The sequence below is a fragment of the Triturus cristatus genome, chromosome 4_1 (assembly GCF_964204655.1).
Source record: "Triturus cristatus chromosome 4_1, aTriCri1.1, whole genome shotgun sequence".
NCBI lineage: Eukaryota > Metazoa > Chordata > Amphibia > Caudata > Salamandridae > Triturus > Triturus cristatus.
Genome location: NC_140585.1, coordinates 499,782,195 through 499,799,118, shown reverse-complemented (window position 1 = coordinate 499,799,118; position 16,924 = coordinate 499,782,195). Strand labels below are relative to the sequence as shown.

Below are 16,924 nucleotides of genomic sequence, written 5' to 3'. Positions count from 1 at the left end.
CTACAGGAGCAGATGGTCCACCAGGCAGTCTCGCTTACATATAAAACCCTCACAAACAACATGCTGGGAAATCTGACGAAACTCAGGGATAAATGGGAGGCGGACGTAGGACAGCTGGAGGACCTAGACTGGGAGCTGATATTGATGCACCCACGAGAAGTCGCCATTAAATCAAGGCTGAGGCTGATCCAATTAAATATACTACACAGGACATACTTTGACCGGAGGCGTCTCCACAAGATGGGTAGAATAACAGACGCCACGTGTCTTCGCTGCAAAACGGAGCAGGGAGATTTCTACCACACTCTATGGTCCTGTGACAAAATTCAGACGTATTGGTCTCACATCTTCACAGAATTGGGGGAGGTGCTGGGAGTGGAGCTCACACTAGACCCGAAACTGGCATTACTGGGAGTGGTGACCGAAGTAGATCTACCGCGCCCACATATTATTTTCCTGGGACTGGCGCTGGTGGTAGCGAAAAGGGACATTGCGAAATACTGGGGAGTGGCTGAGAGGCCGGAGATAGAGGAATGGAGGAGAGGGCTGGACCTCTATATGGCAGCAGAAAGAGTGACATACAAAGCGAGAGGCTGTCCCAAGAAATTTCGAAAGATATGGAGCAAATGGAGGCAATACCATGGCCTAGAGGTGGGACACATAGGAGGACACACATAGAGGGGTAGATGGCGGGGACGGGCGGGAGGGACCAATTGCTAACGAGGAGGGCCGGGACAAGACAGTGACAGTGGTCCTCTGGAGGGGCCGTACAGGCGAGGTCCTATACTAGGTGGAGAGAGGGGGTCAAACATTAATACATTCTACAAGCATGACACCGATGGACTGGTGACACATAGTTGGAGGGACGTGGGAGCGGTCGGTCCACCCTGGAGGGAGACGTGCTATGGGTTCTGTGGGGAGGGTTGGGGGGCGGGGGGGAGGGGTGTTGTGGGAGAAAAATAATACAAAAGCAGGAGCGTGGGATTGCAAGTGAGAAGCGTAACGTGAGATACACGTGTATTCTACTGGACATACCTCAGTGCAGCGGCCCGGCCGTAGGGTGGGGCGCATAACGGATATGATCTCATAACAAGATGTAAGTTTGGCATGGGGATTGGGACGTGTCACATCTGTAATTTTTTCATGCCTGCACAAAAATAAAGTTTAAAAAAAAAAAAAGATTAAAAAATGTTATTTCCATTCAATATTACTACAGAAACTAATGCGCATCTTATTTTGTGCACGTTTCTAAATGTCTCTCATGTTGGCCACCTTGATTAAATTGTAAATCAAGCTGAGGTTCAGCAATGCATTATTTATTTATTATTTAATTCATACATAATATTTTCATAGTTAACCAGGACACAGAATCCAAATTTTCAAAATAATATAATAAATTACTAGCCCTCAGAATGCATCATTATTGTAAACTCTTAAGTGTAAATGCAGTTTAAAATTATGCAATTGCAGAAAATAAAAAATAGTACTTTGAAAGGAGTAAGTGATCCTCTTTGCATATGTTAAGTGTGACTCAGGTGTTCACCGTACAAGGATGCATGAGAGCTAGAACTGGAAATGCAAAAAGTCTAAGACAGTGCAGACTAACTGTGAAGAACACAGAACACAGAAGAGCATGGAAAGAAGAGTTGAACAAAAGACAACATTTCATATAAAATAACGGCCTTGTAAACATCTGCAGACACATTGTTTTTTTTTTTTTTACAGGCACATCGCGTTAGCCTACAATGAAGTATGGACTTGTTTGCCATAAACAAATTAGATGAAGATAGACCTTGCAAAATAATCTAGAATCAGGCATGCAAATGGTTTAATGGTAACTAAAATTGGTTTCACTCAACCAATTGACATTTTGATCGATTTAAATTTTTAGCACCATTTTTAGCTGATTTACATTTCAAGGGACACTGCATCGTTTAAAGGATTTTATAGTTTTTTTACAGCTATCAATTGGTTAAGATCACTTTGACTTTTCTAAGGTAGCAGGGGAAGAGAATTATCTGTGATACTAGGTTCTGTATGCTGTGCGCATACATTGGTAGCTTTCATCCTCTCTATTCCATGTATATGAATCAAATGGAGATCTATATGCAGGGCCACTGGAATTTTAAGATTGTGCGGCGTTTTTCACAAAATTGTGGATGTCGCATAAACAATCATCTGCTGCATAATCTGCAGATTTTAACAAAAAAAAAACATTTTCTAGCTCAAATGGTTTAAAAGTTGCTAAAAAACACCAGCAACAAGTGTTGCCGACCACTGGAAGGCCCTTTACAAAGGTTGACTGGTCACCTTTCTGTTGCTCATTTCCATATGTTGGTGTTAAACTGGTACGAAGGGCAGCCAATGCCCAGACAGTGTTAACAAGTGTAAAAGTTACTAAATAATGAAGTAATACTAATCACCAAAAGTGCCCCATTATGCTGCGTAATTGGACTTTTGTTGGCGCATAATTCATTCGACCGTGCCACATAATTTGGACCTCTCCCGACACAATTCCAGTGGCCCTATTTGCCGGCATGACTCTACACCACTACTGTATCCTCAAAGAAAGAGAAATACCAGCGTACAGTAGACAGCAGTATCTTGAATGGCACGCACAATAGACGATTCCCCAAAGGGTCAATCAAGTGAAGGTTAAATATAGGCAAGTGTATCTGGCTTTGAGGCAGAGAAACTAACAGAGCTGAGGAGAATCTGCCAAAACGAATAGGATGAATGTAACATGTTCGTCACTTTTAGGCTCCTGATGCTATTTATTTTCAAAAGCTGATACTTTGATATAAACATGTGGCTGTTCAAGGGTACAGATCAGCATCTTTGTTAAAATGAACTGCATAGCAGTTTTTCAAAACAGTTTGCCATCAAAACCTCATATTGATTTGCATATTGAAAAATTAACGGAAATAAGAAGTATTCCCCATGTCAGAATATCAGAGAATCCCTAGTGCAGTGTACCAAAAACGAGAAAAATGCTGGTAGTCAAGAGTCCAGCACGACCTAGGGTTTTAAAGAACTGGACAGATGCTTGTCGGTAGAATTTAGGAAACTTAGGCTCTGCTTATTCAAATATGGGAGCAAACACAAAATCAGAAGGAAAATAAAAAGACAGAAAAGTGAAAGTCACACACCATGTTTAGCTCAAAACATCTTTCATTACATTTAAAATTCTACCTCGTCAGAACGTCCGACCCACAGTGAAAATTCTTCATAGCGATGATTGTAGAAATAGCTTTTAAATTCGAGAAGTAGTACCTCGTACATCATGTTGCTGCCATTCATTTGGCATTTGCACATGATTTTTGGGGGGAGTTTCTCCTATCACACAGGCAGATATGAGTAACTTTGACGTGAGACTGTTGGGAGAAATAAAAGTCTGTCGACGTCTTATGTAAATCGATACTGCAAAAATAAATTTTTGGGAAAAATCCAACTAAACTCTTTGTTGCATAATTCCAGAAATAAGTATAAAATAATGATTTTGGTAAACCCTTTATAAAATCAGTCCCTTCGGAAAGAAAAACACATCCCCTGGTCAGGATTCTGTTGCACCGTTAGCACTGATCTGCCTTAGCAGTCACCCGGCTGAGAAGTAAACCTATGCGCTCTGTGAATTCCCGGAAAGCACCAGGGCCGCCATCACTTTTGCAGATAAACGTCGAGGCCACTTGCGCCTCCTCGGAGCAATCATTCGGGACTCCACTGATACCAGCTTTCTTTAAGCACTCCACATCAGACTGTTCACTTCCTAAGGAGTAAAATAAAAAACAACCTTGATTACAGCACTATCAATCAATCTACTTTATTCTATCTTAAACATTAAGATCATATACATACAAATCATGAAATACATATTTAGTACGATCTTACATTGCCATCATATTTAAGATACAAAATAAAGACACAGATAGGAACCATATTAAAAACCTTTAGATAAAAAGGAAAGAGCACTCTTTTAAAACATAGCGAGTTCATTCAATATATAATAAAATATGCAAGACAGTATCGAGACTGGTTGGGTTTACAAGCAGCAGATCAGTCAATCTACTAACTGCTGGACCAGCTAAATGGAAAACAAACAAGTAAACATCTAGGTAAGGGGGGGGATCTATTAAAACACCATCCTCAAATCATCCTATAAATAATATAAAGAGCAGAGGAGTGCCACAATACATTACAGTTCGAATCATAAAAAATCAATCTCCTTTTTGATAAAACAAGTGATAAATAAGATGCAAGAGAAAAATTAACATAAGGATTAGGTACCGTTTGGAGGAAGAACTGAGCTGGGCTACATTGTACAAAGTTAGATTTCAAGAACAATGGGCAAATATACTTTTTCCGCAAACAGATATAAAACTTAAGAAAAAATATAAAATGTAGATTTGATTGAGTAGACTCACCGTCACGGGGGAAAACTAACAGGTTACTTACCTTCGGTAACAATACATCTGTGAGAGACATAGATTAGTTAAGGATTCCTCACCTTAGAATTACCCCCAGGCGTCAGACTGGATCCAGAGAATTTTTTCCTCACCAGTACCTCTGCGCTTCGATAGGTGGCATCGATCGACACCGCGTTCGTCGTTGGCGTCGTGGTCGCCGGAATGACGTCGCAGTATCTACTTAGACGCCGCCCTCGCGCGCTGAGGTCAATTCTTTACACGGCATTCCACGCCATTAGCACAGAGCCATGCAAGACACTGGTGCACGAAAACTACGGCCCTAAACGGGAGTCCCTCATCATAGAAGTCAGTTCACAGAACGGGGAGGATGAGTGGGGCGTGAGGAATCCATAACTATCTTTGTCTCTTACAGATATATTGTTACCGAAGGTAAGTAACTTGTTCATCTGAAAGAGACAATTAGTTATGGATTCCTCACCTTACAATAGATACCCCAGCAATACCAACCCCGGTGGTGGGTCTGCGAACCAAGTTCTTACCAGAAAGTCCCAACGAACCGAACGGCCGAAGAAGCCATCCCTCCGGACTTGGCTTTCCAGGCAGTGGTGTTTGGTAAATGTGTGCAGTGAAGCCCACGTAGCTACCTGGCAGATGTCAAGGAGGACTTCACGTCCCAAAGCAGTAGTGGCAGCCGTCGCCCTAGTGGGATAGGCACGCAACCCAACTGGAGGTTACTTTTTCGCTAAGGAATAGCAGATTTTGATATAAAGAACAACCGATCGGGAGATAGTTCGTTTTTGCACGGCCTGACCTTTCTTGGTGCCCACGTTGCCAACAAAGAGTTGGTCATCCACCTGGAATTGTTTCGCGCGATCCAGATAGATTGAAAGAGCATGTTTTGGATCCAGACAGTGGAGCCGCTCTTCCTCTTTAGAAGGATGCGTAGGCGGAAAGAAGGTGGGCAAAGTGATGGTCTGTCCTATATGGAATGAGGTAACCCTTTTGGGAAGGAAAGAAGGCCTAGTGTGGAGGACAACCTTATCCGAATGAACAACCAGGAAAGGAGGCTTAGAAGAAAGGGCCTGTAGCTCACTCACCCTACGAGCAGAGGTGAGGGCAACCACAAAGGCAGTTTTAAGGGTTACGAGTCTGAGAGGATAGTTATGTAGTGGCTCGAAAGGAGCACACATCAGTTAAGTAAGAACCAGTTTCAAGTCCCACTGGGACATCACGAAAGGAGTTGGAGGAAACAAATGAGCAATGCCCTTAAGGAAGCAATTTACAATAGTGGACTTGGAAAAGAGAAGCTGGTCAGGCAGCTGAAGGAAGGCCGAAATGGCCCAAAGATAGCCTTTGAGAGTGCCCGGAGCAGAGCCCTGCTGGGCCAAAGAAAGAATGAAGAGGAGAACTTCTGAAAGTGGGCAGAAAGGGGATCCACAGCCTTTGCTGCGCACCATGCCACAAATTTGTTCCATCTACAGGCATATACTGTTTTAGTGGAGGGACGCGTGTCTGCCAAGATAACATTACAGACTTCGGGAGAAAGGTCGAAAGCTGTCAACTGTCACAGCTCAATCTCCACACAAGGAGGTGGAGGCTGGACAGATTCGGGTGGAGGACCGTCCCCTGCTGCTGCAACAGAGGATCCTCCCGAAGAGGCAGTCTGATCGGAGGATCGATGGCCATGTGTAATAGCTCGGGATACCAGACTCTCCATGCCAAATCTGGGGCCACAAAAATTACTTGGGCCCGATCGCGCTTGATCTTCAGCACTCTGGGCATAAGTGGAATAGGCGGAAAGGCATATAGAAGACCGCAACTCCACTTGTGACGAAAAGCATCGCCAAGCAAGTGCCGCCTTGGAAATTCCAACGTGCACAACTGCTGACATTGCGTGTTCTATTCGGTGGCAAATAGATCTAATCAAGGCTCCCCCCACTGCTGAAAGAGACCTTGCACCACCTCAGAGTGCAGATGCTATTTGTGATCCATCATGCACCTGCGGCTAAGTTTGTGCGCCCTGGTGTTCAGAGAACCTGCCAGGTGTTGAACCACCAGGGATATGCCCTGATGTTCCAGCCGTGTGCAAAGGCAGAGAGCCTCTTGAAATAGGGTCCACAACCCAACCAGCCCAGTTTGTTGCAGTACCACATGTCGGTGGTGTTGTCCATGAACACCTGCACCACTCTTCCCCGGACAGAGGGAAGGAATGCTTTTAGTGCAAGACTAATTGCCCGAAGCTCCAGAATGTTGATAAGGAGCCCGGACTCCGCCGGAGACCAGAGGCTCTGATCTCTGCCTCTCCCATGTGGCCACCCCACCCCAGCATTGATGCATCTGTCACCACTCTGAACTCTGATTGGGGAAGGGAAAAGGAACTGCCGTTGATCCAATCCTGGTTTGTTAACGAGCACTGCAATTGGTGTGCAGTGCCCTCCGAGATCTGGATGCAATCAGGAATATTCCCCTGATGCTGTGCCCAGCAGGATGCAGGGGGCCATGAGGCCCAGTAGCTTCAGGGTCATTCGGACCGAAACCCAGGATGGAGGCTGAAAGATCACAATCATAGCCCGAATATCCTGGACTCACTGCTCAGGAGGATAAGCCCGAAACTGCACTGCGCCCAGAACCGCTCCGATCAAAAGCAGCTTCTGAGAGGGAATCTGGTGTGACTTCGGCACGTTGATAATGAACCCCAGCAAACGCAGGAGGTCCGCTATAGTCTGGAGGTGGGAGACGACAGCCTGGGGCAAGCCTGCCTTTAACAGCCAGTCGTCGAGATAAGGGAAGACTGGAATCTCTGATCTGTGCAGATGAGTTGCGTCCACCACCATCACTTTCGCGAACACCCAAGAGGCGCTGGTAAGGCCAAAGGGAAGCACAGTACACTGAAAGTGCTCATTGCCTACCGTGAACCGCAAGTAACGGCGGTGGGCTGACAGGACGGGGATGTGAAAATAAGCGTCCTGTAAGTCCAACGCTACCATCCAGTCTACAGGAGGAAACGGTTGACGTTCCTGAGATCCAAGATAGGACGCAAGCCCTTGTCCTTCTTGGGCACCAGAAAATAGTGGGAATAACAACCACAACCTACTTCTGGGGCAGGAACGCGCTTGATGGTTCCCTTGGCTAAGAGAGCCGAAACTTCCTGATGGAGAAGGGCCAGGTGATCCTCAGACACGTGATGGAACTGAGGTGGCATGGATGGAGAAGTAGTCTCAAAGGGGAGGGAGAAGCCCCTTCGGACCATCTGCAAAACCCACCTGTCCGGCGTGATATTGAGCCAGTGGGGGAGGTGATGGCGAACCCTGCTGCCCACTGGCGATTGATGGGCCTGAAAGGTCAAACTAGGAGGGTTTGGAGGCTGCTGCAGAGAGGGTGCTGGTGGACTTGCCCACCCGGTGGCCCCCCCGACCCACAGCGGTGGGATCCACGTCCCAGGCCGCGCAGGGGCTGGACAGCTTGCGCAGGCCTGTGGCTCTGGACGGAACATGGCGGGGCACTCCTTCCGCAGCCACAAAGGGGTGAAAAGCAGAGGCCTGAGGATCTAGCCTTGGCCCTAGAATTCTGAAATCGCTCAAGCGCGTTGTCTGCCTTGTTGCCAAACAGATGACGGCCATCAAAGGGCATGTCCAAAAGCGTTGCTTGGACATCCCCCGAAAAGCCAGTGGACCTCAAACAGGTGTAGCGCGTCAGTGCTACGGACATGGAACACGTCCTGCCCAGTGAGTCAGCAGTGTCCAGCCCACACCTGATGGTGAACTTTGCTGCGTCTCTCCCTTCGGCAACAGCACAAGAGAGCATGGCCTGGGCCTCCTCCGGGCACTGTGGCAGCACCTGTGCTACCGTGTCCCACACCAAGTGGGAGTAACGTCCCAATAGACAAGCGGTGTTCACTGACCGCAGTCTCAAGCTGGAGGAGGAAAACATCTTCTCAAGGTGGTCCAGCTTCTTGGATTCCCTATCAGGTGGTGCGTTAGGAAATATGCCTTTGGACGTTGAGGCTTGGACTACCAAGCTCTCAGGGGTAGGATAGGAAGAGAAGAAAATGGGGTTGCCTGTGGCTGGGCAGTGGCGTTGGGCTATCATCCTGTTCACAGGGGCCCCTGTGTTGGGCTTGGACCAAGTGCACAAAAGGATGTCCGTAAGAGCCTCATTGAACGGCAGCAAGGGCTCCGAAAAGGCCGCTGCCAGTTAAAACACCTGTCAGGAGGTTAGTCCTGACCACCACCGTAGGAAGCTTGAGGTTTAAGGCCTTGGCTTCCTTACACACACACCACTGCGTAAGATGCACCCTCCTCTGTAGCCACGTTAGGGGGAGAAAGGAGACAACATGCCATGGTCTGGGGAGGTGTCCAGACCACTGGCCTCTCCCAACTCCTCGCTCAAGTCCGGTACCTCTAACTGGTCTTCAAGAGGGTTCACAGACCCCTCCCAGTCCTCAACCCTCTCCTGTGAACCACTCAGGGTGGTAAGAAACATCATGGGTACAAAAATACCGGTCGGCACCGGTCCAGACATCAGGCAATTTGGTCCGGATACGTGTCCTCAAAGGGGGAGGCCGCAACTGACGCCTGCTGGGGAGACAACCAGCGTAGGCAGTGGAGGTGTAGTCAATGGATTTGGCGCCAGAGGTGTCACAAGGTTGACCGGGACCGATCCGGATACAGGCCTGGATCCTTCTGGGCCCTGCGGCTCCGAAGCTGCCAACATCCACAAGTCCGCGGGGCCTGAGGGTGCACCGGAGTCAAACTGCCTGAAGATGGGATGCAAGACTTCGTAGAAGTTACAAAGCTGGGCAGGGGTCGCTCTGGATTCTAGAAAAGGAGGGAGGGCCTGAGTCGACCAAACAGGCTTCGTGGGTGGAGCCGGACGACTACCTTCTGCATCCCACGTCGCGTCAGCAGGGGAGAACGTGAAGAGCGAAGAAGCTTCTTCGCCTTCTTCGTGTGCTTCGACTTACCCGAAGATGAAAACTTCGATGACGAATGGTGGCTCCACAACTGGTCCTGCGACCTCACTCTCGAACGGGACCTCAAACGGCACATAGCGGACTGCTGGGTCTCGAGAAGCTTTCGGCACCGCTCCCGCAAAGACTTCAGTTTCATGGCCCAGCAGTCAGAGCATGACTTCGGGTCGTAGTCGCGCTCCAGGAACCAAAGGCACACGAGGTGCGGGTCCTTGAATGACATCAATTTGCGACAGGTGTCGCAAGCCTTGAAGCCGGACCAACGTGACATCCCTCCGTGCACCAGGAGGTGATCGACTCAAAAAAGATGTTGACAAAAGTCGCAAAAAACTGAGTCGAAAAGTGACTCAAGGAACTGGTCTCTCCGGATCTGCGTGGCTGGAGCCGAAAAAGAAAGAACCGAAGTCATCGCGCGAGGGGGGCGTCTAAGTAGATGCTGCGAGGTCATTCCGGCGACTAAGACGCCAACGATGATCACGGAGTCAACAGACGCCACCTATTGACGCGCAGAGGTACTGCTGAGGAAAAAATTCTCTAGATCCAGTCTGATGCCTGGGGGCAATTCTAAGGTGAGGAATCCATAACTAATTGTCTCTTTCAGATTGGGAGTTCTTTGACTGAATACATTCCTGGTGGGAAAGCCAGCATGCAAGGGATAAGATTTAATTTGAATCTCAGCAGAACATATCGGTGACGGATATTTGTTATAGAGATCAAATATGAATTCACTTCTCCAGGGGCAGGACGAAGGTCCAGATATAATGCCAATGTACTTTTATTGCAATTTAATGCATGCCTTTTATTATCCCTATGATCTTTCGAGCGAGATTTGATTTTGGCTTTTGAGATGTTCAGAAAAGAAAGTGGGTCATGAAATAGAATCTGCTAACAGGGTGTCTTTTACATACCGCAGCCATGGAACTTGATACGCCTTCTCAAGGGATAAACAATCTTTAATAATGTTTTGAGTCAGTCCCACTGTTTCCCTGATCCAGATTGAATACCAAAGTAGGACCGGGGTTATGAATATTAAGTCAGAAATAAATGGGACATTCAGCTCTTGGTGCATGATGTAATTAGGGCAGCCTTTCGGGAGTAAACGCTATTTTTAGGTCTCGGCTAGTGAAGGCTGCGCTTGCGCAGTCTCGCTCGCGAGATTTAATGTTTTCAGAAGAGGGGCTTGAACCCGCCCCTCTTCTCCCCTTTTCTCCAGTGGCTGGCCTCTTAAACGCTGGTCAGCCACTGGAGAAGAGCTTTGTCTCTCCAAACAAGCCCCGTCTTTTTCGGATTCGGGGGCGTGTTTTTTACTTTCTTTCCCTCCTCTGGAATGTAAACATTCCAGCCAATGGCAAGAGGAGAGAAAGAAAAAAACTCCCCCGAATCTGAAAATGCCGCTGCGTTTCTCCGAGGCATTTCTGCTTGACCTCGGAGAAAGGCGGTGGTGTTCAGGGCGATTCCCTCAATGACTGGCAGCTGGGCTCGCTCGCCGCGGTTGTTATTGCAATCTTGCGGATTTTCTAAAACAAAAACCTATCACCCTGTATTCCCTACCCGATTACATCAGTGAATTATCTAAACAAGCCTCAGCTAGTCAGTCCCGCTCCACACTGGCTTCCTCAAATGTACACACGCCATCGATTACCTGCTAATTTAGCCAAGTGTGTTTTTAAATTATCTTAAAATGTGATTTCAATTGCACCATTTTGAATGCAGTGTTTGGTACGAATAGAAAAGCGAAGGAGAAGAGGGCTGCGTTCGCACACTGCCGGAGTCGGGAAGCTGATGATGCTTCAGATGCTGCTTGATAAAACCTTGCAAAAGTAGGTGCGCATTAATGAGCCATTTTTTCCTGAAAAACGTAGTTTGCTGCGAATCTAAAACTGTTGCTTGCTGGTGCATCGGAGCTCAGAACCAGATAATTTCTAGTGTAGGGTAAACGACTTCTGTCTTGCGCAATGCATTTTGTATACAGGTAGGTGTTAGTCTCTTCTCTCTTTCCATATCTCTGTCACTGATGCGTGCCAGTTGAAGGCCGAACAAAGATGGCCGTAGTTAGCTTTCCACCTTACGAGCACGCATGCGCATATTCTGTGTGTTCATACGACAGACCGTTAACACGCCTTCGTAGTACATCCTTCCTTCTGCGCTTGCGTAGCTGAAGCCCGCACAAATTTTGAAAATGGAAGACAGGAAGAAAAGAGGGCGAGGTGCAAACTCGGAGTCTCATACAGGTACGGGGCCGGGAGTGGGAAAGAACCACTGAGATTAAGGGGATGTTTTCGCAGGTACCGGTGCGAAAGCTGGGGATGTTCTGTGCAGAGACCTTGGAGTGGGGGCACCACGGGACCTAGAGACAAGTACATGGTGAGAGTTGAATACAAGTACATTGGCATTGGGATACTCAGGACTTGACAGTTTCTCCGGAAGAACAGAAGCCTTTCTCCATAGTCATACTTTGATAGGAAGAAGCTGCAAGACTAGAGGTTGGGATGGAGGAGATGAATGCACGGGGCTGGCTAGGACAGAGAAACCCGATTCCAAAAGACTGGGAAGCGCTTCAATACTTAAGGAATGTTAGCAAGCGCTGCATGAGCGCAACCTTTAACAGTACAGTTATCTGGGGGCCCTATAAAAGATGGGGAGCGTACATTGCAGTTTTATTTTTTGTAACTGCTTGTATCATGTTTGCTGGCAGTGTTCTCACATGTGACTGTCTCTGACGAGCACTAAAGCTGGTGTAATGGGTGGCTCTGTGTGTGTGGGTGGCTTTGTGTGTGAGGGTGCAAATACAATAGGTCTCGCATTTGAGTGTCATGAGCAATGCCAATAGCTCTAACTTTAACAATGCCGAGACCATTGCATTGTAAATGCTTGTTTAAAGAAACCACCTTCTTTCCGTTGTAATACACAAACTTTTATTATGCCCCAAATCCCTGCTCCATATACGGCTGATGAGATAGCTTTAGCGGAATAAATCTTTAAGTGGTTCCAAGGGCTTTGTGCCCAACTTTTTCATGAACAAACAAATCGCGATAACGCTTTTCTCTAATGCATTACATCTGTTCTCCACCAGGTTTCTCCTGGACCCTGAATCATTAAAAAGTAAACCCAGATATAAAAGAGTCTTAGTTACTTCAATTCTCCGTGTAGCAATAGTGAACCACGGTAATTTTCTAGGCTGCTTCCCCACTATTAGGATGTAAGTTTTAGATTCGTTAACCTTGAGATCTAGTGCTGCCATAGCAAAGCAAAGCTAAACAGGTTCTAGCTAACAGAACTGCATCATACGCATATAGCAGGATAGGAATCAGTTTCTTGTTTACCACGGGTACATCAGTAACCTCATGACTCACAGCTGATTACACCATTGATGTAGAGTGAAAACAGAAAGGGAGCTAAAACGCATCCCTACCTCCCACCAAGCAGAATGGGGAAAGATCTTGTACACTCACCCTGGCTGTCGTACCTAACACATGCAGAAGACTGGGAGTATAGATGGCGAATGAAGAGTACTATATATTCATCCACACCCATGTCTTTCAAAGTATTCCAAAATGTATTATGTGAAACCGAATCAAGAGCAGCGGAGAGATTCATAAACGCCATAAAAACACTCCATCCTTTGATATTGGAATACTTTGCTGAAATTAAATTTAGGTTTAAGCACTGATCCAGTGTCCCCATCCCTTTTTTTAAACCACATTGCACCGGAATTAAAATATTTTTTTCAGAAGCCCATTCCTCAAGTCTAATTAGCAACCATCTGCCCATTAGTTTAACTGTTCCATCCAATAGTGAGATTGGTCTATAGTTTTTGGGCAAAGCTTTTTCCCCTTTCTTATGTATAGGCACAAAAACTGTCGTTTTCCATGAGGCAGGAGGGCCTAGGATAGCAATTGCGTTGAAAACGTTAGTCAAAAATGGGGTCCAGCGTTCCGGGTAATCAAAAAAGAAGTCTATCGGGGCCCCATCTGGATCTGGAGCCTTTGCCCTATTGCATTGCATAAGGCCAGGTTTCACTTCTGCCATTGAAAAAATGAGGGGAGTACCCATAACATAATTTGATTGATCTCCAGTTATAGTTTCAATCTCGGTTACTAACCCAAATATGGCTGAATAATGTTCCACCCAAGAATTCTCTCCCACGTTGACACTTAGTGAGGGTCCGGTCTCTTGTTTCAGGAATGGTGAGTTGACTATAGCCCAAAATTCTTTAGAGCTTTTTAATTCTGAGGCTAGTTGTAAATTGACCCAGGCATCCTCCTTTAGGGCTATAAGTCTATCTCGCCTACATTTCTTGTATTGCAGTCAGAGGGAGGTGACCAGTGCATTATTCCTCGGCCTTTCCTTTAAAGCTTTGTGTAAACTATTGAGTGCCTTGGTGCAAGCAGTATTGAACCAACCCGGGGTAGCACTTACGTACGCCAAGAGAATCAAACATCGTGACAGAGAGGAAAGTAAAGCGAGCAAGCTCCAAATTCAACAGAGTACAAATGGAAATTCAAGAGTTTAAAAATGGAAATGTAATCATGTTAAATCAGCCCGGACTACATGTGGCTCTGAGCACTGCTATACTACCGTTCACATACAAATAAAGCACCATAACCCCTACAACCGTACCACAGATACACTGACACATATTCTAACTGTAATCATTTGAAATGGACTTCTGAAGTACAATTCCTTGAGTTTCTTTACTATAACCACTACAGCTGCTTAGTTTTTCTTAGGAAGGCTGTGTTAATAGATGTGAATGGGCTGACTAGGAAACTACTTGATAACGTCGAAGACTGTTTTGACATGATTCAACCGAGCACCGCCAGAGGCTAGTGATCTGTGTCTTACAGTGAGCTATAGTCGGCACACATCTGCATTTGGGCAATCTGCTGTTCCTTACTGGTTTCAGACACTGCTATTCTTTATCAGAACAAACAATGAAAAAACAGGTCCTGCAGTCAGCCAGTAGAGGTAGAAGACAAATTCCGAAACAGAATCTGGATAATGGAAAATGATGTGCCCTCTCAGCAACAAATACATCAGACGTTACCAAATTAAACAAGCGAAGCAGGTTTCTCTAAAGTCACCAAGGTGCTCAGTCTGATGCAAGGCTTCGCTCTAAATGGAATTCTTTAGTTAACAATTAAGGATAGCAGACAGACCAGAAATAACTTAAGCTAACGTAAAAGGCTGCACGCAGAGTTAAACACTGATATTCGGTGTTAAAATACCACACTGGGTGCAGCAAGTTTCAGGATTAGAGAAACAGATGACGGTCTAGATGACAGCTGTGGCTGAGTTCTAATGTTAGTTAAACAAATTTCCACAAGAGTAAGCCATTTTACCCAAGCCTATCCTTTGCTCAGCTTGGGCTGAGCTGCAAGACTTATGTCCAGAGAAATGTTTGGGAGGCAATGCATGCAAAACAAAAAACAACAACAAAAAAAAACTTGAAACAGTAATATAGGTAAAGAATTAAAGAGCTCAATTAGCTTAGAATTATAAAAACTATTAAGCACATGTGAAAGTAATAAAGATCAGAAATAAGAAGCGAACATAACCTGTATTTGTGGCACAGCACATGCCTTTCCCACATGTGGCACCCTTACATGTACAACATAAACATACAACCATTTTGTTTTTAAGTGTGAGAAATTTAAAGTACTGCAAAATGTTCCTAAGAAGGAACATTTTTCTGCACTTGGAATATTTTTCAACACTTTAAATTTCTCACATTTAAAACAAATGTCTATTTTTCACTTGTAAATATGGCAGCATGTCTACCAGCCACTGAGAGCAAGATACCTGTTATGTGGAAATGCAACACTTTGAAATGGGAAAAAATTCAACTGAAAAGTTAAATTTGTTTATATGCATTACACAAAACTAATTTTAATGTGCTCCCATGTCGAACAGTCCTTACAAACAGAAGGCATTTTACTCCCTGTAACCTGTACATATGGTGCATATTTATAATAGCAAAAACAACAGTTGATGGACAGAATGCAGGACAATGTCATACATTCACCCCAGTACAGAGATATGGGCCTAAATCCATTCTTTTTTTGCTCACCATGCCATTCCAGTTTGAACCCAGCCACATGCAAATCAGTCTTGACCCTGTACCTCATGGGAACAGTCCAGCCCGAACTGCCAAGCCAGGTCCTCCCTGGACTGGAAACAAGCATCCTAGGCCGGTCTCAGGGTTTCACCCCTCTTCAGCCAGGATAGCTTGATTCCAGTGGCATTGAGAGCACGGGACCCACGTCTGGGCATACCCGTCCCACTCGGGGTGACAAATGCAAAAACAACAGTTGATTGACAGAATGCAGGCCAATGTCATACATTCATCCCAGTACAGAGAACTGGGCCTAAATCCATTGTTTTTTTTGCTTACCATGCCATTCCAGTTTGAACCCAGCCACATGCAAATCAGTCTTGACCCTGTGCCTCATGGGAACAGTCCAGCTCAAACTGCCATGCCAGGTCCTCCCTGGACTGGAACCAAGCATCCTAGGACCAGTATCAGGGTTTCACCCCTCTTCAGCCAGGATAGCTTGATTCCAGTGCCTTTGGTTTTGCTTTGTTCGCCCTACGTTGGCAGGGTATGCCCAGACGTGGGACCCTGATGATGGATTAAACCCAGATCAGTTGACTGGCGGTGAGTGCTTGCAATGTTCAACATTCCGTCCATCACCCCCTTTGGTTTTGCATATTTATAATAGGAAAATACAGTCACTTGTTTAAATGGGAGGAATTTAAAGTGGAGAAACAAGCATTCAGACTTAATTGACAATTTAAAGTAGAGAAAAACATTAATGTTCATAGAAACATTTTACTTCACTTAAATTCCTCCCATTTAAAAGAAAATGACTTTTTCAGATATAAATATGGCACTGTGTCTACCAGTCTTGCGGAGCAAGGTGCCTGCTGTTTGTAAATGCTTTGAAAAGGGAGAAAATTAAAATGGAGAGTAAACTTAATTGAGTCAACACTCAATTTTAACCTTCATTTAAAATCAATCAGAAACATCATTTTGTTCTCATGCTCAAATATTGAGTTGAGAACAACTTTTATTAAAGAGTTAAATACCTCAGTTCTGAACCTCTGTGACCCAGCTGGGTCATAAATTTGAGTAGAGGTCTGCTCATTATCAATCTCTAACTTTATTTTACATGATTAACAGGCTGCAGGAAAACTCAAAACTTATTTATTGCTATTTTTTTAATTAAAAATGAACCTGAAGCTGTGAGCTACTTTGAAGGTTTCTGCAAGGTACTCGAGACTGACTAGTCTGAGAACCCTTCTCTGGTCAAGGGTAGGAAAACTCTTGCCACTCTGTGCGACAGACACAGCCGCGGCCTGTGCAGGTAAGAGCGGTGGGCAGTGAGGCAGAGTGAGGGGGGGAGGGAATTGGGGGGGGGGGGGGGGATTTCGACAGCAGATGACGGGGGAAATTTAATTAATTGTCCCTCGTCATCATCCGTCAAAATCCTCCACCACCCAGCCCCACCGCTCTTACCTGTACGGGCCG

The 16,924-nt window shown here is 45.8% G+C and overlaps 1 protein-coding gene across 1 annotated transcript in view; it reads right to left on the bottom strand.

Annotated features, from left to right (window-relative positions):
- Positions 1-1,295: 1,295 nt before the first annotated feature.
- The window catches only part of CMAS (cytidine monophosphate N-acetylneuraminic acid synthetase), a 193,422-nt gene continuing 177,793 nt past the window's right edge, over positions 1,296-16,924 (bottom strand). The window contains exon 9 of the mRNA XM_085652733.1: positions 1,296-3,766. Within this exon, the coding sequence (XP_085508859.1) occupies positions 3,573-3,766 (194 nt within the window). The 3' untranslated portion in view covers positions 1,296-3,572. The remainder of the gene's footprint in view (positions 3,767-16,924) is intronic.